This window comes from Podarcis gaigeae, assembly GCF_964106915.1.
Source record: "Podarcis gaigeae genome assembly, chromosome: 6".
Lineage (NCBI taxonomy): Eukaryota > Metazoa > Chordata > Lepidosauria > Squamata > Lacertidae > Podarcis > Podarcis gaigeae.
In genome coordinates, this window is record NC_139682.1 from 57,461,478 (window position 1) to 57,485,315 (window position 23,838).

Here is a 23,838-nt window from a genome sequence, read left to right on the forward strand (position 1 = left end):
TGGAAGCTGAGGTCAAATACAGAATTCAGTACCTTGGGATTAATTTTAAAGAAATCAAGTTCCTAGTACTTTAAGGTCCAGAAAGAAGATAAAAACAGGTAAACAGGTAAACCAATCAGTGTGAAAGTGAATTGAGCACAACTTGTGATAGAGAATATAAAATTGTTTATTTTCTTCTAAACCTTAATCATCAGCTAAAATGGGACAGTTTAAAGAAATGTCTAAAGCTACTGAATTTTGTAATGTACAAACCCATGGTGATGCTCCAGCCATGTCCTCAGAGTGTCTACATCCACAGTCTGAGAATGAGTTTAGTTCAACTTCATTCATTTGTCATGTTATTGTGTGTCACGTTTGCCTTCTCTGCTAACACTAGTTTGAAAGTTGTCTCAGCCAAATGGGATGGCATTTCCAAGCTGTTTACGCAGCAGCACCGTCCAGATGGCAAGAAGCTGAGGATACTATTTGTTGTAGAAGTTGCTGCAGGGACTATGAATTGGTTCCTTTTTGGTGTGTACACATTGACTGAAGAAGCAGAGTTTAAACATATTAGTTGATCTGGTGATATCAGCCTAGGTGCTTGCCACGTTGAACTTCCTGTTGTGCTGAGAACCAAGAACAAGCACACTTGGACCTGAACATCTAATCCATGTGCTAAACTGCCAATCCAGCTGCAAAACAAAGGAAGTGAACCAGATTCTGGAGCATACCACTGTTGGCGATCTGACTCTGGGCAGGAAAAAGCTGCAAAGCAAGAAGAGCCTTGCCCAATGTGAATCTCTGCTGTATCAAAGCTATTCTGGAGCTCTTCAGTTGGCCAATGAGCCCAGAGGGGAAATGTTACTGGTCTCAGAATTAAATGAAAAACTCGAAACTTTGCTGGATCAGCGCATATCAGATATATAACAAAGATTTGGTGCTTAGTCTCAACTGAAATGACAGGGAGTTGAAATATTTGTTCATGAAAACAAACACAAATGACTTTTATACTATAAAACAAATCCTTCATATGTTCTTGGATGGCTCAGTGGCCACACGGGCAGGGGCTGTTGGGAGTTGCAGTCAAACAACACCTAGAGGACCACAGGTTCCCATCCCTGGTAGGTAAGGGTCACAGCTCAGTGGTAGAACATCTGATTTGGACGCAGAGGGTCCCAGGTTCTCTTCCTGGCCAGGTAGGGCCTACAGCTCCCATAAACCCTAGCCAGCATCACCATGGTCAGCCTTAGTCATTTGTTGTCTAAAATGGTTGTTAGACTGAAAGTCAGTGCAGGAAACTAGGCAAGTGCCTATTTACAAGCCTGCTGAATTGGTTGCTTAGAAAAGGGGAGTGTGTAGCTGTTGCTGTATGATATGCAAATATTTCATACCCTTACTTGAATTTTGCCTGTATCTTGGTGCATTTTCAAAAGTAAAATTTAATACTCACATGCCAAGTCTCGGAACTGAGTCAACACAGGTTCAAAAAGGTCGTAATAGATTTGTTCAGGTTGGCTATTCTTTCGGATAAAGAGGAGATCATCCACTGTAACTGGATCAGTCTTCCCTTGCCAGAGAGTCAGGCTGTACCTAGGAAGAGAAATCATTTGGGGGGTACAGGAAGTTTTTGGAAGCTGTGTAGTCTAGGATGTTAAACAGGAAATCATTCAGTGCTAAGGTCCAAACTATACGTTAAGTGGGAGATCCATGATTAGGCTGCAATTGACTTAATACCTGAGAGGCTTTGGGGTGTGTGGTTTGATTTGAGGAAATGGCATAGAAGGGGATGGGGAGCCAAGAACAGTACTGCAAAATTCAGAAAAGTCTGATTAGTATATATTTTATTAAATTTATATTCCTCCTCCCAAAGGAGCCCAGGGCAGCAAACACTTCTGTGATAATTATTTTAAAAACTGTTAAAAATATCTGAAGACAATAAAACATCTAACACAAATTTAAGAACAGATGTAACCAAATCACAAGCTGACCCACCAAAAGAGAAACATTTTCAGCAGGCATCTAAAGGATACAGTCATGACACCTGCTTAATATCAACTGACAAGGCATTCCAAAGTACAGGTGATGTCTCACTACAGAAATGATTCTGTAGGATATGCCTACAGGGATGCAGCTCTGAAGGATAATAATGTTCCAATCTGCACATCAGTCCAAGAGATGTAACCCAGCAGGGCAGTTAGGATCAGAATCCCCAAAGATCAAATTCCTCAAGCATCCTGAGTGCTTAGCAACCACTTCCTCTTCCCCCTACTCCCATTTTGCTGTGATTAATCTGGCTGTGTCCTTGTGTTGCACTGTAGGGAGATCAGTGTTGTACCTTGTGGGCAATGCATTCTTTGTTCCCAAGACAGCACTTTTTGAAAGGTGGTTGGAATGTTTTGTGACTGGGAATATGTAAATTCATTCTAATATTAGCAGTTCTGTTTTAATCTGATCTATTGCATACAGTTTGCAAGTTTCTAGTGCGTGAGTAAACCAAGATTTCTGAATTAATCTCTGTGTGTTGCAGTGGAGATAAACAATAAGTGTGCTGTAAATCTCTTACCTGTCAGACTGGCTGAGAAGCCAGCTCAAATGAGGCCAGGCTGGTCTTGCCATGACAGCTCTTATAGGGAAGGTGATTCGCTGAGGCAGGTTCCCTACGAGGCTATGCATGTCCTCAACCATTTTCTGTGTGTAGGTCTTGTTGGGAAAGAAAGGTAAATAGAGGGTTGACCATCCTAGGGAGAGAGTGCAGTCTGGGAACTTCTCCTGGATGAGTGAGAGGAATCTGAGGACAAACAACAACAATATAGCTGCAACTGCAGACATCTAAAGCCATTCTAGTTTCTCTTCACACAAGGATAGCCAAGACTCAGAGCCTATTTAGGAAGCCTCTCTAATGACTCTGGCAACTAATGACTCTGGGACTTGATCTGCCCCTAGTAACCTTCATACCTGGCTTTCAGTATCCCATAATCCTGATCCCAAAGCCTTCCCTTATTACATATATCTGTATTTTCTGATCTGCCATCTTTTGCCAATACAAGCTGAGACGCTACTAGCCTGCAAAACACAGTCTAAAATCTAGAAGGAAACCCTGCTTTGCTTAGTGGTGATTAAGAGATTGTCTCAAGGCACAAGCCAACTTGGCCATTTGACACAATCGAGTAGACACTTGGCATTTATCAATAATTGTGTCGTTGCAAAATTGGCTCAGTGAAGTCTTGTGCTAGAAGAAGACTATAGAGACTGTGGGATGATTTGGAAGCTTTTCAGATGGAAAATGTTGGCTCCATTGCAGATTAAGTTGGGTCTGCCTCAGAGGAGAATTTATGCCACATATGCAGAGAATAGATGGTTGTGGGGTTATTGGGTTCCTAAGCTATCTGCAGCAATTGATCCATATTTTTCTGATGTCTTGCAATGCATTTTAGTGCAGTGGGACTACTGAGTACACCTTGTACTACATTTGCCCACAGGTGTCCCCTCTTGAGCAAATATGGGGCTGAATTTGACTACATGGGACAGTTTATTTACACCATTTCTTACACACACACACACACACACACACACACACACACACACACACATATATATATATATATGCAGGTTTTGGTGTCCTCGGGTGTCTTCCCGTGTAAAAGTTGGGGTGTCTAGGCGACGTTTCGACGAGGTCTCACTCGTCATCTTCAGGCTGGTGCTTTCGGCTTCTTGTTACTGGAACAGAGTGGGATCTCAATGTTTGAGTTCCTATAAATACTGTAGAGGGGGTGTGGTGTCTAGCCTCCAATGTTCTGGGCAGAGAGGAAGTTCCCAGGCTAGTGTGCCTTTTCTTCTTTTGTTCCTTAATTACTTGAGAGATACCTTGAGTGATTTCTTGAGTGATATCCTGAGTACCACTTAGGTGGGTCATTAGGTGTGGATTAGTTGCTAAAGTCTTTGTGTCTTGACCTCTTGAACTTTGTGAAGAGTTTTCCTGAGAAGATGGCTGTATTGCACTTAGTTGTGCTTTGGCTTGGCTTCGTGTATAGGGGCGAGCTGTGGTTTTGTGGCTTGTGTCAGCCAGATCTGTGTAGGGATTGCAGGGGGGTGCAGCATCCGGAGGTGCCACCATGGATTGGCTACTGGATGGTGTCAGTAATTCATCTGTGGAGAGGGTCTGGGTTTGGGTCTGGTGTGGTTGATTGGTGTTGGCGTTCTGTGTGCCTCTGGATCTGGTGTCAGTTTTTGTGGGGAGGGCTAATTTCCAGATGTCTGGCAAGCGGGATGTGTCGTCACGCTTGTTCATGTTGTGAGGGTGTTTCTCTATCTCGATGGCTTCCATGATTATTCTCTTGTGGTGATGTTCCGTGTTAAAGAGCAATTTGGAATCTGCAAAATTAATTTCGTGTCCTGTTTCTTTCATGTGTTGGAAAAGAGAGGAAGTTTTTTCTTCTTTTTTGACGGCATTCTTGTGTTCTGCGATACGTGCATTTATTCGTCTGTTTGTTTGTCCAATGTACGTGGCTGGGCAGACTTTGCAGGGTATTTCATAGATCCCTTGGTTTTCCAACTGGATTTTATCCTTGGGGTTTCTGAGGATATTGGCTATTTTTTGGTTGGTGCAAAAGGCTGTTTTGATATTGTGTTTATGGAGGATTTTGCTAATTTTATCTGTAGTGCCCTTGATATAAGGAAGGAGGGCCATGCCATTGTTTTCTTCTGTGTCTTGGTTTTTGGGGGGTGTTTCCTTTTGGATTAGCTTCGAAACGTCGCCTAGACACCCCAACTTTTACACGGGAAGACACCCGAGGACACCAAAACCTGCATTCCTGTACCCGTGAAAATCTACGAAAGCATATATATATATATATATATATATATATATATATATGTATATACATATGTATATATATATATATATATATATGCAGGTTTTGGTGTCCTCGGGTGTCTTCCCGTGTAAAAGTTGGGGTGTCTAGGCGACGTTTCGACGAGGTCTCACTCGTCATCTTCAGGCTGGTGCTTTCGGCTTCTTGTTACTGGAACAGAGCGGGATCTCAATGTTTGAGTTCCTATAAATACTGTAGAGGGGGTGTGGTGTCTAGCCTCCAATGTTCTGGGCAGAGAGGAAGTTCCCAGGCTAGTGTGCCTTTTCTTCTTTTGTTCCTTAATTACTTGAGAGATACCTTGAGTGATTTCTTGAGTGATATCCTGAGTACCACTTAGGTGGGTCATTAGGTGTGGATTAGTTGCTAAAGTCTTTGTGTCTTGACCTCTTGAACTTTGTGAAGAGTTTTCCTGAGAAGATGGCTGTATTGCACTTAGTTGTGCTTTGGCTTGGCTTCGTGTATAGGGGCGAGCTGTGGTTTGTGGCTTGTGTCAGCCAGATCTGTGTAGGGATTGCAGGGGGGTGCAGCATCCGGAGGTGCCACCATGGATTGGCTACTGGATGGTGTCAGTAATTCATCTGTGGAGAGGGTCTGGGTTTGGGTCTGGTGTGGTTGATTGGTGTTGGCGTTCTGTGTGCCTCTGGATCTGGTGTCAGTTTTTGTGGGGAGGGCTAATTTCCAGATGTCTGGCAAGCGGGATGTGTCGTCACGCTTGTTCATGTTGTGAGGGTGTTTCTCTATCTCGATGGCTTCCATGATTATTCTCTTGTGGTGATGTTCCGTGTTAAAGAGCAATTTGGAATCTGCAAAATTAATTTCGTGTCCTGTTTCTTTCATGTGTTGGAAAAGAGAGGAAGTTTTTTCTTCTTTTTTGACGGCATTCTTGTGTTCTGCGATACGTGCATTTATTCGTCTGTTTGTTTGTCCAATGTACGTGGCTGGGCAGACTTTGCAGGGTATTTCATAGATCCCTTGGTTTTCCAACTGGATTTTATCCTTGGGGTTTCTGAGGATATTGGCTATTTTTTGGTTGGTGCAAAAGGCTGTTTTGATATTGTGTTTATGGAGGATTTTGCTAATTTTATCTGTAGTGCCCTTGATATAAGGAAGGAGGGCCATGCCATTGTTTTCTTCTGTGTCTTGGTTTTTGGGGGGTGTTTCCTTTTGGATTAGCTTCGAAACGTCGCCTAGACACCCCAACTTTTACACGGGAAGACACCCGAGGACACCAAAACCTGCATTCCTGTACCCGTGAAAATCTACGAAAGCATATATATATATATATATATATATATATATATATATATATACATATGTATATATATATATATATATATATATGCAGGTTTTGGTGTCCTCGGGTGTCTTCCCGTGTAAAAGTTGGGGTGTCTAGGCGACGTTTCGACGAGGTCTCACTCGTCATCTTCAGGCTGGTGCTTTCGGCTTCTTGTTACTGGAACAGAGCGGGATCTCAATGTTTGAGTTCCTATAAATACTGTAGAGGGGGTGTGGTGTCTAGCCTCCAATGTTCTGGGCAGAGAGGAAGTTCCCAGGCTAGTGTGCCTTTTCTTCTTTTGTTCCTTAATTACTTGAGAGATACCTTGAGTGATTTCTTGAGTGATATCCTGAGTACCACTTAGGTGGGTCATTAGGTGTGGATTAGTTGCTAAAGTCTTTGTGTCTTGACCTCTTGAACTTTGTGAAGAGTTTTCCTGAGAAGATGGCTGTATTGCACTTAGTTGTGCTTTGGCTTGGCTTCGTGTATAGGGGCGAGCTGTGGTTTGTGGCTTGTGTCAGCCAGATCTGTGTAGGGATTGCAGGGGGGTGCAGCATCCGGAGGTGCCACCATGGATTGGCTACTGGATGGTGTCAGTAATTCATCTGTGGAGAGGGTCTGGGTTTGGGTCTGGTGTGGTTGATTGGTGTTGGCGTTCTGTGTGCCTCTGGATCTGGTGTCAGTTTTTGTGGGGAGGGCTAATTTCCAGATGTCTGGCAAGCGGGATGTGTCGTCACGCTTGTTCATGTTGTGAGGGTGTTTCTCTATCTCGATGGCTTCCATGATTATTCTCTTGTGGTGATGTTCCGTGTTAAAGAGCAATTTGGAATCTGCAAAATTAATTTCGTGTCCTGTTTCTTTCATGTGTTGGAAAAGAGAGGAAGTTTTTTCTTCTTTTTTGACGGCATTCTTGTGTTCTGCGATACGTGCATTTATTCGTCTGTTTGTTTGTCCAATGTACGTGGCTGGGCAGACTTTGCAGGGTATTTCATAGATCCCTTGGTTTTCCAACTGGATTTTATCCTTGGGGTTTCTGAGGATATTGGCTATTTTTTGGTTGGTGCAAAAGGCTGTTTTGATATTGTGTTTATGGAGGATTTTGCTAATTTTATCTGTAGTGCCCTTGATATAAGGAAGGAGGGCCATGCCATTGTTTTCTTCTGTGTCTTGGTTTTTGGGGGGTGTTTCCTTTTGGATTAGCTTCGAAACGTCGCCTAGACACCCCAACTTTTACACGGGAAGACACCCGAGGACACCAAAACCTGCATTCCTGTACCCGTGAAAATCTACGAAAGCATATATATATATATATATATATATATATATATATATATATATATGCAGGTTTTGGTGTCCTCGGGTGTCTTCCCGTGTAAAAGTTGGGGTGTCTAGGCGACGTTTCGACGAGGTCTCACTCGTCATCTTCAGGCTGGTGCTTTCGGCTTCTTGTTACTGGAACAGAGCGGGATCTCAATGTTTGAGTTCCTATAAATACTGTAGAGGGGGTGTGGTGTCTAGCCTCCAATGTTCTGGGCAGAGAGGAAGTTCCCAGGCTAGTGTGCCTTTTCTTCTTTTGTTCCTTAATTACTTGAGAGATACCTTGAGTGATTTCTTGAGTGATATCCTGAGTACCACTTAGGTGGGTCATTAGGTGTGGATTAGTTGCTAAAGTCTTTGTGTCTTGACCTCTTGAACTTTGTGAAGAGTTTTCCTGAGAAGATGGCTGTATTGCACTTAGTTGTGCTTTGGCTTGGCTTCGTGTATAGGGGCGAGCTGTGGTTTGTGGCTTGTGTCAGCCAGATCTGTGTAGGGATTGCAGGGGGGTGCAGCATCCGGAGGTGCCACCATGGATTGGCTACTGGATGGTGTCAGTAATTCATCTGTGGAGAGGGTCTGGGTTTGGGTCTGGTGTGGTTGATTGGTGTTGGCGTTCTGTGTGCCTCTGGATCTGGTGTCAGTTTTTGTGGGGAGGGCTAATTTCCAGATGTCTGGCAAGCGGGATGTGTCGTCACGCTTGTTCATGTTGTGAGGGTGTTTCTCTATCTCGATGGCTTCCATGATTATTCTCTTGTGGTGATGTTCCGTGTTAAAGAGCAATTTGGAATCTGCAAAATTAATTTCGTGTCCTGTTTCTTTCATGTGTTGGAAAAGAGAGGAAGTTTTTTCTTCTTTTTTGACGGCATTCTTGTGTTCTGCGATACGTGCATTTATTCGTCTGTTTGTTTGTCCACGAATAAATGCACGTATCGCATTCCTGTACCCGTGAAAATCTACGAAAGCATATATATATATATACACACACCCTCTAAGGAGTATACAGAAAACTAAAGCAACAGATAACTTAAAACAGCAAATATTACAAAAATACACAGTTAATAAATAAAAGGGGGTCCCAAGGATATGAAAAGGGCACCCCTCCTCTCATAGTTCTTTCTCCAGCCTTTGTCCCCTTCACCTCCAGCTGCTTTTCACAGGGTCCCCTGTATGCACATGCTTTACACAAGTGGAGGCTTAGGAAAAAGTCACAGGTTTTGATTTGACTCGACTCCTACCATGTGTCGAATGTTAGTGTGTGATAGACCTGTAGACAGGTACTTCTGGATACAGATGCTCCACCCCAGGATAGAAAACGCATCCTGATACAAATACAATAGAAGTTCATTTTACTCACCGGCTTGCATTGACTGCAATATTAATAGGTACATTTGGGCCTCTCAGAATGTCTGCATTTAGCCACACAGGTCTGTGGATATTCATTTGAGAGGAGGTTTTTACTAATATATCCAGAGATGGGCCAACAGCTTTGATGCTTTTGAAATCCAGCTTGATGGCTAATTGGAAAAGGAAGAAACTCCTGTGAAATCCATCAGGTTCAGTTAGTGCCGCGAACTCAACCAGCCCTGCTTTGTTCTAGAATGGATGGATGGATGGAGGCAACACATGAAGAGGTCTGCTGTGGGCACAAGTCACCCTTTGCGTGGATCTCTCCCACAGTCAGGTAGGCAGCCTTTGAGAACATACTTTCCTAACTTTCTACAAAGAAAACGGGCGCATCACAATAAATAGCAATGACCAAGTAGAGCTCTGGTGCAACAAATCTACTCGCCTCCCTCCAAAACAAAACAAAAAAACAGATAGAAGTCCACAAAAAGTGTAGGATAATAATAATAATCACTGGGTAGGGGGCGTGTTGGTGGCAGCATAAGACTTCTGCACAAATTTTGTGAAAACAAATCAGGACAACTGCTCAATAAGTTTCCATCTGGAAGTGACCTGTAAGTTGCTTCATTATTGAGCAGGAAGTGGGGTAAACAAAATGCAAGCTATAAAGTAAATAAATAATGAAACCTTCATTCCTGATTGCAAGTTGCTCAAACGTGAAAGGAAATCACCCTCTATATTTCAAGTTTTTTCCTTGTTTTCCTGCCATGTTCAATGGGTGCATGTTCTTTTTGAGGTGTTTCAACCCAGTAATAAATTATGCTGCTACATCCAAGCTCAAAATACACCTACTCTGCTTGGACTGCTCTCAGGGAAGCTGCCCAGGGCCTCTTTTATACATAACTTACTTCCCCCTCCTGGGAGATGCTTTCGGCACAAATGTAAAGTACTGGATATAAGATCTTAATGGTGTAGAGTCTCAGATCCACATTAAAAATGGGCCGTTATGCACCGTGTCTCAGCCATTTCCATGCATGTGGCATATGGCAAGATCATAAGGCTGACAACAATAAATATAGTTAAATAAAATAATCTTTCCCCCACAAAAAATTATACTTTTCAGATGAAACAATTTGAGTAAAAACAAACCCAATACCATAGGCTTGAAGCTTATAATTTCCTTCCCTATCCACTTCAATTGGCACGTCTCCTTTCAACCAACATACCTTTATTGGATGACTTAAGGACTGCCTCCAGCCATTCCTGAAGAGTGTTATCACTGTAGATGTCAGGTGGGTGGGCCATGATGGGCGTGTCTGTCTCATTGGGTGTGTTATGTGCTTCAACGGTGACATCAGCTTCCAAGGCCATAATGTCACCTGTACATACATACACACACACAGAGTGAGAGTGAGAGAGAGAGAGAGAGAGAGAGAGAGAGAGAGAGAGAATTCATAGTGAAGAAAGTTCTGTGCACAGTCTATTTGAATATGGTGGGAGTTTGGCATGGGCAGCTTTCACCCAGAGGAACCATTTCAGATTTTAGGGTCTGGGATTGGAACAAGGTCTAAAGGCTTGCTTCTAGATGCATTCAGTCAACTGTGGGAAAAGTGCTATAGTTAAACTGTTTGCTGCACTTCTCTTATCATTTTTTTAAGGTAATAATTGCAGCAAATATTATTGATACAGAACAGACAATAATTTTATAAAGCAAAGGGATTTATTTATAGTGCATTTATTATTAATATTATTTCTTTATTGCTGTTGCCAGTTGCTTTTCTTATGGAGTAACTCAAAGTGATGTACCATATTTTTCGCCTTATAGGACACACTTTTCCCCCTCCAAAAATGAAGGGGAAATGTGTGTGCGTCCTATGGGGCAAATGCAGGCTTTTGGTGTGCACCGACCCCTCTCGCTCTCCAGGCTTCAGGAAGCTATCCGCTAGCCGTGGGAGACGCAGCTCTCCCACGGCTAGCGGAGAGCTTGCCAGCACCCAGAAGCTTGGGGCGCGCTGAGCTCAGCACGCCCCAAGCTTCAGGCTTCGCGCAGCCTGTTCTGGGGGCTGGGGTCGGGGGAAGCTCGGGCTTCCCCCACCCCAGCCCCTCACCTGGGGGGAAATAAACTTTCCCCCCCTTTATTCCCCCCCCAAAAAAAAACTAGGTGCATCCTATGGGCCGGTGCGTCCTATGGGGCGAAAAATACGGTACATTAAAACCAGTTAAAAACAAAACCAACCACCCCAAAAAAACTTACCTATATGAATAAAAGGCAGGACTCTAGGTCCTAGCCACATTAAAGAGGCCAAAATGAAATTAAGGGCTGAAAGCCCCAGACAAAGAAAAAAACTTTGGTCTGCTTCCTAAAGCTGGATAAAGATGGCACCAGGTGTGCCTACCTGGGGAAAGCATTCCAGAAGCAGGTGGCCACTACCAAAAAGGCCCATTCTCATATTGTTCCAGGGCTTTTTTTTCAGCCAGAGCTCGCCGGAACTCAGTTCCAGCACCTTTCAGGTGGCCATCTTTGTAAGAGAACAAGGGAGACGCTCATGGTGAGTTCCAGCACCTCTTTTTCTAGAAAAATAGCATCCTCAAAACCTCCCATGGAGGGGGGGGGGTGTCACACAAAGAAGGGTGTCAGGTGATGATTGCAGGGTTCAGGTCAGTTTATGTGGGGAGAGGCAGTTCTCATTGCAAGGAGGGTTTAATTTGAATGAGGACTCAACACAGTTGAGTTCTGGAAATTTCAGTGGTGTTATGAGAAAAATATCCACCCAGAGTTCATTGTCAGCTGAGTCCTTTTTCTTACCCAACAGCAACTACGAGTGAGGCCAATCAGACACCAGGATAGAGCAACCAAAGGAGTTTAATTTCTCACTTGATAAATTATTATTTGTATAGTTTTAATAGATTTTGTGTGTGTGTTTGTTTTTAGAGGTTATTATTTTTATCTGTAGGGATGCGGGTGGCACTGTGGGCAGGGGCGCCGACTTATAAAAAATATTGGGGGGGGCCCATACCGGGGTCCTGCCCCGGGAAGTTTTCTAAGAGCCGCTCCCGGCCCGTTGCTGCTGCTGCCGCCCGCCTCGTGGCCCCCTCGCCAGCTGAGGGACGGAGAGAGACCGAGAAGGAGAGAGATGCGTGGTGGGCAAGGCAAGTGCCCGCCGCGCCTCGCCTCCCACCGCCCCTCGTGCCGGCCGCCCCCTCCCCTCCCTTCCCCGCCCGCACTCGCTCGCTCACTCGCTCTCCTCACCCCAGCTCTTGGCCGTTTGCCCCAGGAACTCGCCGCTGTTGGCGGTTGTAGATGAACCTCCGCCACTCGGCCATAGACTGGCTGAAGGGCTTCTCCTCCTCCTTGGCCATAGCGAAAGAGAGAGAGAGAGAGAGAGAGAGAGAGAGAGAGAGGCTGGAAAGAGAGAGGGAGCTCGGCGGTTCGCGGGCGGCGGCTTTTCCCCTGCCGAAACAACAGCGGCTCCTCAGAACCGCTAAGTAACTCTCCCTCAGGCGCCCGGCGGGAGAGCAGAAGAGAGGAAAAGGAAAGGGGCTGGGCCAGTCGCACGCACCGAGCAAAACTACTCGCGCCGCCTCTTTTACTACCGTAATAATTATTTGTTTTAACTCATTACTGAATGTATTTTAAAAGGTAACTATCATCAAACAAGGAAAATAGAAAATACCAACATAATTTTGTGATTTTACAAAGCATAATATAACTAATAATTTTGTTAAATTTTTGAGGGGGCTCGGGCCCCCTCAGGCCCCATGGAGTCGGCGCCTATGACTGTGGGTAAAACCTCAGTGCCTAGGACTTGCCGATCGCATGGTCGGCGGTTCGAATCCCTGCGGTGGGGTGCACTCCCGTCGTTCGGTCGCAGCACCTGCCAACCTAGCAGTTCGAAAGCACCTCCGGGTGCAAGTAGATAAATAGGGACCGCTTACCTGCGGGAAGGTAAACGGAGTCCCGTGTGCTGCGCTGGCTCGCCAGATGCAGCTTGTCACGCTGGCCACGAGACCCGGAAGTGTCTGCGGACAGCGCTGGCTCCCAGCCTATAGAGTGAGATGAGCGCACAACCCTAGAGTCTGGCAAGACTGGCCCGAACGGGCAGGGGTACCTTTATTTTTATCTGTAAGCTGCCTTAAGTCCCTGTCAGGGGAAAAGGTGGGGTATATATGTATGTATGTATGTATGTATGTATGTATGTATAAATAAACAAACATCAACTTTTTTTATTTTAAAGCTTAGTTGGGGAGCCTTTAGTTGTTGGACCACATCTTGTTGGACCAAACCACTGGCCATGCTGGCTGGGATTGAAGGGAATTGGAAGTCAAACAACATCGGGAAGGGCTTCTACTCCCTCCAATTTAAACAATATACAAAGTGCTATCTGAAGAAAAGAAGAAACTAATTGGGTTCACACCACAAAGAAATACCCAACACTCAGCATATTAAATTCCTACTGAAATAAATATATATTTGGTTTCTGATCACCAGGACAGCAGTGTTCCTGAAAGTGCAGAGGTCCTCCAATTTTATGCCATGTTCTTTTGATTCCTCTTGTTAACTGATAGACAACTCAGTGGAAACCTCTCTCTTCCAGTTCCTTCCTCAAGAAGGATTCCCAAGGCCCAATGAAATACTTGATTTTTTCAGATAAGATGTCTGATGTAAGTTGTGCCTGAGCTGATAATGGAAGTGGAAGAGTTCTATATCAGCCTGGAGCTTTCTGCCCATTCCTCTAGTTTCATTATCACAAGGTGATAAGCCCCTTCAGACAGACCGCAGTAGGAAACCGTAGCATTCCATGTTGATGGAGTTGTCTTATCTCACACAACTAGAATCAATTGCTCATTCTTATCGCTACAATGTGAGCCATCCTATCCCCCTTATCATTACAGATTTCTCTGCCTTGATTAACTGTAAGGAATGGTGTAGTTAATATGTTAAAGTTTAGCAGAACTTTTAATTCATGGTGGTTAACCCACCTTAAAAATACAAAAGGTATATTGGAAGAAGAATGCATTAAAATGCACTTCTGAACCTAGAATGAGCCCCTTAAAGTTAACTTCTGTCACTTGCCCCTCAAGCACATAAATTGACAAATAAACTGCAGTTGTTTTTCTGTCAGTTGAGGGATATTGACAAGTTCTTACACCCATTAGCAAGCCTATATACCCCTTTATCCTCCATGTAGGTGGTTGAATACAGACTTACTCTGAATTCGTAGCACTGATGTATCTGTGAAAAGCATTATTTGAGGGAGGGAAAACCCTCAGCTGGACTTGAAACTCAAGCCGTCTTCTTCCCTGCTACTACGGTACAGTGTACATACTTGAAAGTTTGTTCCTTGGGAACTGTACAGAACAACACTTGCAACAAATGAGACCAATATCTCCGTAAGTCTGGTAAAGAAATAATGATGTCTAACAACTGTAGAGCAGTCGGTGTGGAAGCACCTTCACAATGTGCAGTTAAAGTCCAAATGTACCTCTTTAACCACCACCACCCCCTTCCCAACAAACACTGCCAAAGTCAGTGACATCAGCATGTCACACGGTGTGCGCACAGCATGCACACTTCACAAAGCACCAACCCCACACAATTGAAGAGGCAGGCTGGTGCACTTGTTCCCGATTATGGTACTTTTAGCCAGGCATGATCTAACCTGGGAGAAGAAAACAGTGTCTTACTCTTCAATGCCTCTTCCATTTCACTCTTCCGGTTTGCAGCATGGTACCAGCTGACCAGCAACCCATCTTTCCGGTCTATTCTCCTCAGATTGAACAAATAATCCAACATATCTCCACCTGTACTGAAGGCTTGAGAATCTAAACAGGAAATTGAACACAAATAAACATGGGTTACGCCCAGTGCTTTTTTCTCTAAAAAAATGTTTAGGGGTACTCTCATATCACCATTTTATAGTTTAAATTGGGGAAAATAAATACAGTAAATGGACAAAAGTACAGAGATTCACAAAATATTTAGGGGTATGTGTACCACTGCGTCCCCCGAGAAAAAAAGCACTGGTTACTCCTAATAAAAACTAAACCTACACACAAAACAAAAGCTTTATGCAAATAAGAAAATAACGCAACTTCCCGTGTTATTCTTCGTAGTTAGAACCAGTTAGTGCATATCTTTGGTGTTGAAGGAACATACCATATTTCATTCATTTCAAGAAGGGAAGGGTCAACATTTCCTTTCTAAATAAATATACATATGGCTGATAACAAGATGACATTTAACAGAAGGGCCAGAATTGGTGCAACAAATGTACAGTATGCCATACCTAAATTTTACAACAATACGTAAGAACAGTTTTGTTGGCAGGTTTTAACATTTTATCCTCCATGAAACTAGACATCAGATTTGCCAAAGTTATTTTCAAGGATAGGAATTGTCCTTGCAACCAGTTAAAGCCTGAAATGGTCTCTCGTGTGTCCTTTAACTATAGATTTATCAAGGGGTTTGAGAAAGAATAATTTATCCTATTAACAGATGGATTTCTGGTCAAACCTTAGAGAACCTTTTGAGTTTCTTCCTTGAGGGGTGGTGTTGGTAATATATCTGAAGGTTGTAATACTGTATCTCTCAGACATGCTGTGATTTTTATTTTACTAACTTGTCACCTTTAGTAATTCATAATCAGTTCTGCTGAGGTTGTGATTTTGAATTATTTTGTATTTTGTACTTTGCCTAATGGTTAGTTGACTGTAATAAACATTTGATTGATTGACTGGTTTAGCATCAGGTATCCAAATCCTGTGAGGAGGGGTCTTATGTTACAGTTCACATCTTGGCTTCCCCTTCATGGGCTTACGAGCTCTTGGCTTCGCTTTCTTCCTTGCTATGTAGAAGTGCTTTTGTTTTAACCCCCCCCCCAAAAAAGGGGTAAAGATCCTTAATCAAAATTCTATGCAAATTCCAAGTATTGAAGAAGAAAGACACTCAACCTATGGAGTGTTATAACTTAACACTCTGCTTGATACAGAGTCAGACCATTGATCCATCTAGCTCTGTGTTGTCTACACTGACTGGCAGGGCTTCAGACAAGAAACATCTGGAGATACACAGGGACTGAAACTGGGGCATGGATGCTGTGCCACTGAGCTTTCCACTATAGCCCAGGGAAAATATCAGGCAAGGTTGTGAGGGTTTCACAGGGGTTGGGTTGAGGCTGTGCACATCTTAGGGAAAACAAAACTGAGTTTGCTCACCTTCCCACTACCCAGCCACCTCTTGTGTATACCGATTTCATGGAATCCGCCCCAGAAATATCCTGTGAGGCTAAAAGACCTGAAGTAATACATTTCATTGAACCAACTGGCCTCAAAATAAGTAAGCATTCACATTTTACCATAGAACCTTCCGCCTGAGGAAGAGTTCAGCAAAACAGGGAGCTTGCATACTTGTGCATCAACCTAAGCCAAAAGCAGTTGCAATCTAGTTGGACTAGATGGCCCTTCGATTCCCTTCCAACTCTACAATTCTATTCTTATAGCTGTAACAGAGAGCTTCTCATGTCAACGTATAGATAAGAAATGCAATATGAATTCTAACCCAGCAATCACAGCACTTATGTGAAATTCACTGGCCCCCGCCTCCAGCAAACCCTGGTCTTCTTGCTTAGTACCTTGCGGGGATTTCCTGTTGACTGTCAGGGTTATGGTGAGAGCTATGCAAACGGAAATCACTGCCATGGCAGTGATCACAGCAATGACAACTCCTTTTCTTCCAGTGGAAGGACACTTCATGCTGGAAGCTGTCATGTTCTTTAAGTGTGCCAGCTCCTTGGCAGCTTCACCTATACAATTGCAGTTTCCTTCCAAATACAGGATGAGAGAGTAAATGAAGGTGAAGAGGCAATCCAGAATGTTTAAACTCCAGCCAAAAGCCTTGGCCCCCCGAAAACAGGACGAAGGGATCTTAATTCAGTGGTATTCTTTTTCTCCTTTTAAAAATCCAGAACAGTTCTGAAGAAGTTTCCTTCCAATAATCCACTGTTGCCTTGAAGGGATTCTCTTAATAACTTGTGATTTTTCTCACTTTAATAATTATTGCCTTGGACAAGTCACTTGCGATACCATGCTACTGTCTTAGAGGAGATTCCTTCTAATGATGTTTTGCTGTCTTGCAGGTGTTTCTTTTTAAGAAGCTGGTACTTTCTTGAAGAATTGCTTTTCTAACACACCTTCCTGGCCTTCCTTTCTTCTGATAATCTGGCACTGCCTTAAAAAATAATTATTCTTTTTTGTTAAAAAAATAGTTCTGTGTTCCTTGCAGGATTTATCTCCTGGCAATCAAAGATCACCATTGTGGAGTAACAGGCTAAGTTTCTGCAATAGCTATAGGTTTTCTACCAAGAGGGGGGAAAGGCACTGGTGATGATCTCTCTAGCTTAGAAATAATTTTACTGAAGTTCTCTGAGGTTGTGCTCCTATGAAAAATCCATCAGGGCAATATTTTGAGGCCAAAGTCCATCTACTTGATATGTGCTGGGGGTGGAGGGAACCTTCCCTCCAAGAATTTGTTATATTAATGCCATGTGTGTGAAGGCAACTGTTCTGAGATTACGTAAAGATGGGCCCTCCCTCTTCAGATCTGCACATACAAATGCTGGATCACATTAGACCCCCACCACCAGGAAGGAAGAAAGAAAGACTATGCCTGCTAGTTTTAAATTAACAGGTTTGAAATAATACTGACATTATCACTTCTAAGCTTTCCTGACCTTACTAGATTAAGAGAATATATTCCTCTGAAAAGCTTCTTTTAAAATTACAGCATTAGCCACACACACACGCGCACACACACACACACGTAAATGCAAGAGGTTCAGGATCTCATAACAATTGAACTCATCCCACTGTAGATACAGGAGACCTGAGACATACCTCTGCAAATCCCACTAAAGCCCTTAAGTACTGTGCTTGCTTTACATATCCCAAGACAGGGTTGGGTATACACTGTGTATGCTGGGCCAAATCCTCATGGTGCTCTCTTGCTTTGCCTAGTGAAAACCATGACAACCAGGTTCAAGCCGATTCAAATGGCAGGCATGTGCGACGGCTACAACGGAGGTGTTTCTGCTGCACAAGTTTGTGTTTCCTTTCTCTAAATCCCAGTGGGCTGCTGCTGTCACTCTCCTTCTTTCCAATAAGAAGCAGAGGCGACTGAACCCCAGCTTGGCGGCTTCTCGCTAGCAGAAAAGGAAACTGTCCAGTAGTTTAGTTTGGGGCACAACAGTTTTTGTTAAGGTTAAACTCTTGAATGAACGTCTTCGAGACAGTTCACATGATCAAACAATCTGTTCTATATGTGGCAGGCAGGAAAGGTCAGTGTGCAATGCCAAGTGGCCAAGCGATTATTCCATTGTCCTGCCAGACTGAGACTGCCTGTAGTGTGCAGTTTCCAAGCCCATGGCTCATCCTTGGATTAAAAACAAAGGGAAACCACAAAACTGGTGTTGTGCTGTGTTTTTCGTATATAACATGTCGTTGATGCTGTTAACAGTGCATTAGAGGTGGATTCATACTGGACCGTCCAAATTTCATTCTGCTTCATTCTGCAATGCTTCCTCAGCGTTACTGACTTGTTACCTAATTATAGCCATCTGAAGGGGGGCACACTTGAGCTACAGCACAACGAAGGTGGAACATACACACACACAGCATGGGATGAAACTTTACATGACTTCAGCAAGAAGCTATGCACTGATTGGAAACCTAGCTGTTTGTTTACTCCCAAAACTTTTGCAAGCATGAATGGTATCGGAATGATGCAACAGTCCCGATACCACCATAAGCACAAATTCTACTGAACGCACAATAAAAAGGACACTTGGAGAGGCCCAAGGCTTCCATGTGGCTGAGGAATCTCCTTGTCCAGTGGGGAGGTGCAATGCCAGCCTCACGTCTCAGGGACACTGTGCAGTTAAACCATGAATCAACAGCCTGCGTGGCTTATTTGGCAATTTTTATGCAGTTTCTTTACTCCCTGTTGAAGTTTGCATAGAATCAGCATCTTAATATTCAAGCAGCACCTTATTGCTAGGGATAAAAGTAGTGTCCATCACAGATCCGGTAATTCTACCCTGTTTACAGCATGATCTGATCATTTTTATTTGCAACTTATATTGTTAGAATGTAATCAATATAGTTATCATGCTATCAATAAATTTATGAACATGCACTTGCTATGGGAGCATGACATTCTTAAGACTACTACATCCTTTCCAAAGCTGTCACCCAAACGCAGCAGACATTGGTCCATTAGGCCATATGGGGCACTGCTCCAGCCAACCTCAGTCTGCCATCAGCCAGGCCCCACCTGCCCGCCTTCTTACTTGCAACCAGCCAGAAGGCAACTCTGTTGTCATTGGCTCTATTCCATCTAATGTTGGTCTTCCTGCCTTCTGCCCCACCAGCCCCAATGAGCACAAGCTACCACTGTCCAAACATTGTTCCATTTCTATACCACAATCAAAACACAAGTGTAGTATGCATGCAGACCAGCAGAATGAAAATAAAGTCGGATCCAGGATTTATGGGCTGGACAGGTGGCTCCTGAGAAGCCTCGTTTTAATTCATTTCTAAGCTTTTATGCGTCAGATTCACTTTTCTCAAAGCTTCCCTTCTACTGCCACCTTCTGGCTGACTTGCTGGGACAATTTAATTAGACCTTGTTCCATTTTACAATATTCTTTACAGGATTCTAGTGGTGTACTGGGGAAAAATGAAGTACAGGAGATCATCAGGACAGTCCCCATAGCAATATTCTAAAGGAGAGTCCAAAATGTTGGTGCAAAAGGGGGGGGGGGGGAATTAAAGGATGCTAAGATCCAAGTTTGGAGCAAGTACTCTTTGGTGAGAGAACCCCAGCAGAGATTTAAAATCACAAAATATGCAGCAAGTAAAGCATGGAGATATAGGCTGTTAGACCTTTAAAATATACCCTTGTAAGTTCTAAAACTTCCCACTTCCCTCAGCATAGGAAAAAACCACCTTTGGGAAATAAAAAATTGGTTTACTTACAAATTCTTCAAAGGTTAGGTTCATGTACATTTTCATACATCAGTCAGAAAAGTTGTACAGGCAGCAAAAACTGGCTTAGTCAAAATGGAGAAAGTTCCTAAATTATTGCTACAAGAACTCAAGAATGGCTTGTGAGAGCAATGTGACTAAGCTGGAGCAATCATCTTAGCCTCCTCACAAGCTGAGCTTCTTAAGTAGACTGGAAGGGGAATCAAGGCTTGATTACTAGTCCCTCCCAAGGTGAGCTAAGCCTGGCAGGACAGCTTACTCTATGGTATTAAGCCCTTCATGCATTAATTTGACTTAAGAATGCTGGTTATATGAGGTTGGTTATCCCACAAAAAATGCAAGCAACTGTGTTAATCCATTATCTATAGACATACACACACACAAACACCACACAATGTTCTATTGATTAGGCTCATAATCCTTTGCATAGTTTACCTGGGAGTAACCCTATTGAACTCAGATGCTTACTTCTTATCAGGTCAATTTGTAAAATATAGTGAGCTTTAACCAAAGATCTTTTATTAGAAATGCAAACCATCTTGTAAAGATATGTTTCCATTTAAACTGATACCATGAAGTAGGAACCCCCATCAAAGGAAAGAAGAAGCCAGTTTCTGCTTAGCTATTTCCTCCTATTCGCTGAATTCCTTTATGGGAATATATCCAGAATAACAAACACAGGTTGCTATTATGAAATCCTTCAGTAGGCTTTTAAGAATCAGTTGCTCATTACCCTTTTTGACACAGGTGAAGATAGTAAATTCAGTAAATGGTAGCTCATATTCTAATACAATTGTCTCCTGCACTTCTTGAATTTCTCTTCAAAAAACAACTGTGTTCCATTGCTGCTGCTTTGGTGTGTTCTAAAATAGTAAATGAAATACTGGTGCTTCCCCCACTGCTTTTTGGTTGCCTTTATCTAACTGCCACGGGGTGGAAAGAAGAGGGAGGGGAGTTTCCAATGGGTATAATGGGGCTTACTCACAGGTAAACAGGTAAAGGATGGCAGCCACAGGGTTCATGTACCTTTAACAGCTGTATGGCAGACAGAATTTCAACAGTTTAAGCATTTTCTAGTCCGGAAACACATACATGGCTTCACCATGATTGCGCTCTCCCTAACTTTGTGTTGTGGCATGTCCCCCATGGCAGATATGTTGTGAGAATTAGAGAATAGAGGGACTGCCATCCATCAGACTAAAAGTGACAGGTGCCGTTGCCCTCTTTCCAGTGTAAGTTCTATCCCCTTTTTGGATCACTTCAGGATTCCACATTAAAATGCTATTTTGGGGTAGTGCCCTTAAATGTTGTTTCGAGTGCTTTGTGATCCTGCTGTACATTCATCTCAGTGACTTGGACCATACCGAATGAGTGTTGAGTCTCCTCAACCTCATGACTCTGGAAGCAATGACACAAAAGGCTGTTTTGGTGTATCATGATTGGCACGGTGCCCCTGATCTGAAGAAACAGGCTTAAAGTCCCCCTGGTCCAGTCCTTCTATTTTCTGTTGTGCTATGCCATGCTCCCATGGCAGCCATTTTGTGTTATGCCAACACCTCCATGGCAGCCATTTTGTGACTGGCACCCACAGCCTGCCTCAAAATTCAAAATATGCCCCTGGTCCAGAAAGGTTGATGACACCTGCCATACTCCAACTATTTTCTCTGCCCACCCCCTCTTATTTTCCCTCATAGTGTATTATGTTTGGGGGAGGGAAAATAAGCAGCAAGTGTGACAGGGAAGGAAGAAATGGGCCTTTTAGCTTTTTGAAAAACAAGAAAATGCCTAAATACAGTTGATTTAAAATAATAATAACCACCTGTTATTCTGGTTTCTGTCTGTTACTTGTGCAGTGCTTCCAGTATGTTGCACCTTCCTGTCTTTAGGAGAATTCCAGGCATGCTTCTGCTTTGTAGAAGCCATTTAGCAGCCATTAACTTCTCTGGGGGAAAGTGCAGGCAGAGGAAGCACAGCTGACAGCTCCTTTGTCTGCAGACCAGATTTGCTGGTAATTTTTGACAATGCAACTCTCTCTCTCATTAGAGTGCTAACATGACAGTCGCTCATGGAGAAAGTATTTTTTTAAAAAAATAAATAAATAATATTTATTACTTTTAAAGATTACAAGAAGGGAAAAGAAAAGAAAAGAAGACAGGAGGAAAAAAACAAAAGAGAAAGAAAACAATACAATACAATATATAGACAATACAAAACACAACCTAAACACATTAAACTAAACTAAACAAAACCCTATCCCTAACCCTAACCCTAAATAAAACAAAACAAAAACAATTTAAAAACATACATTACATCATTTCCATACTCTATCTTTCATTCCCTTGTTTCCTCGACCTCCTCTCACCTCCCTTTTTGTATTCCACTTCTATTAATTGTTTCAGCAAACCCTTTCCATCTTTCTCTATTTTCTATCATATTATAAATATCTTAACATATTTTTAACCTTATTTTCCATTAAAACTAAAATAGTTATATATGCTTAACCCCTTATAACACTTCTGCTAAGGCCATAAAATTTCATTCCACCATTTTTCTATCACTCATTAATTTTACAGTATTTCTATATATAAACTTTAAATTTTCCAATCTTCTTTCACCATCTCCTCTCCCTGGTTTCGGATTCTGCCAGTCCTTTCCGTCAATTCGATATAGTCCATCAACCTGGAGATCTTATGTCTGAGGCTCTTAACTCTTTTCCAGGTCCCTTCTGCAGGTCTTCTTCATATTCTTTAATGCTAAAGAGCAGATCTCGGGAAGACTCCAACCTAACAATACTTTTATTCCTTCTGGACAGGTCAGCCAAATTTCCATAGTTGTAGCTAAGATCCATAAAGTGTTTCAGGACATGTTTCAAGATTCCTCCAAATCCAAAAGCCCCCAGAACTTCAATCTTCTCCAGACCCAAGTCCATGTCCCAGAAGTCAGTTAATTCCTGCATAGAGGGATCTTTCCAACTTTCCTTCTTCAGTCCAAGCCGGGATCCAATCCTCGAAATCTGACTTTTTCTAGATTCAATAATAAAAGGCTTCAACTTGTAGTCCTCAATTTGCTTCTGTAAGACTGAGGATCCCACTTGTATTACTTTAGGTTCAACAACAACAGCTTTCTCCTTCTCCTCCACAATTTGTACTGCCAAAGTAGATTCCTGTACCAAGTTCTGAATTATTTGTGTTGGTGCTCACTTTTTGTCTCAAATTAATCACTTTTTGTTCCTAGTTGTCAATTTGAAAGTCATGTCATCCGTCTTCTTATGAAGCTGTTCCAGCGAATAGCTTATCTTACATAATACAGTTACTATGGCTTCTCCTGTCAACATTTTTAAATGATCCAAGGTCAATCTCTGGTTCTCACAATTTCTTATCTTGCAGCTGGAGATTCCCCAGTTACACTCCTGTAACAGTTTCAAAAGCTCTCCACTTGTATCAATCCCTGAAACAGTCTCCACTTGTATCAATCCTTTCAAACACAACTCAAGCCATAAAGGTAGTTTCAATTTTCAGTTACTTTTCCTCCTTTTCAAACGCAGAAGGGGACAATGGAAACAGTATCTTTCTCTTATTTAGCTAGCTGTCAAATACGTTCTGTTCGCAGTCAATGAACTCTCCCAAAACGTCACTCCCCCTGGCAGCCCGTCTCCAGGTTCAGAGCAGTGGCAATTTGATTTTTCACTCTCTCCTGCAGGCTCGCTAGGTCCAAAATTTCCCCCCTCTTCTCCTGCTTCCAAGGGGTTTTTTGTAATTTTAACCGATGGAGATTTAATCCTTTGCCAAAGGCTTTCAAAGACTTTAGCTTGTAACGTCTTTGCTTCAATCTATTTACAAAAGAGGAAGGCGGACTTCCTGTTTAAGACCTTCCCGTTTCGGTGCCAAATTAAGGTATTTAAAGATCCAATTTTCCGTTCTACTCACGGGTAGTTGTTTAAAGTCCAATTGTCCACAGGAAAAAGTCAGCGCTCTCCGGCAACAGCAATGCGGCTTCACTCCGTGAAAGAAG

The 23,838-nt window shown here is 42.9% G+C and overlaps 1 protein-coding gene across 6 annotated transcripts; it reads right to left on the reverse strand.

Annotated features, from left to right (window-relative positions):
* Window positions 1-150: 150 nt before the first annotated feature.
* On the reverse strand, window positions 151-21,898 carry FAM151A (family with sequence similarity 151 member A). 6 transcript variants are annotated; one of them, XM_083742681.1, is made up of 8 exons: window positions 21,192-21,284; window positions 19,819-19,892; window positions 14,473-14,610; window positions 10,014-10,166; window positions 8,798-8,957; window positions 2,543-2,767; window positions 1,430-1,569; window positions 151-671 (listed from the first exon to the last, which is right to left on the reverse strand). In XM_083742681.1, exons 3-8 carry the CDS (start codon window positions 14,579-14,581, stop codon window positions 655-657), a joined length of 804 nt encoding a protein of 267 aa, XP_083598807.1. In that variant the 5' UTR covers window positions 14,582-14,610; window positions 19,819-19,892; window positions 21,192-21,284; the 3' UTR covers window positions 151-654. The 6 variants fall into 6 exon arrangements, with proteins under 6 accessions (XP_083598807.1, XP_083598808.1, XP_083598806.1 ...); XM_083742682.1 differs by having other exon boundaries at window positions 19,819-19,926; window positions 21,192-21,255; XM_083742680.1 differs by lacking the exons at window positions 19,819-19,892; window positions 21,192-21,284 and adding an exon at window positions 21,647-21,898.
* Between the last annotated feature and the right edge of the window lie 1,940 nt (window positions 21,899-23,838).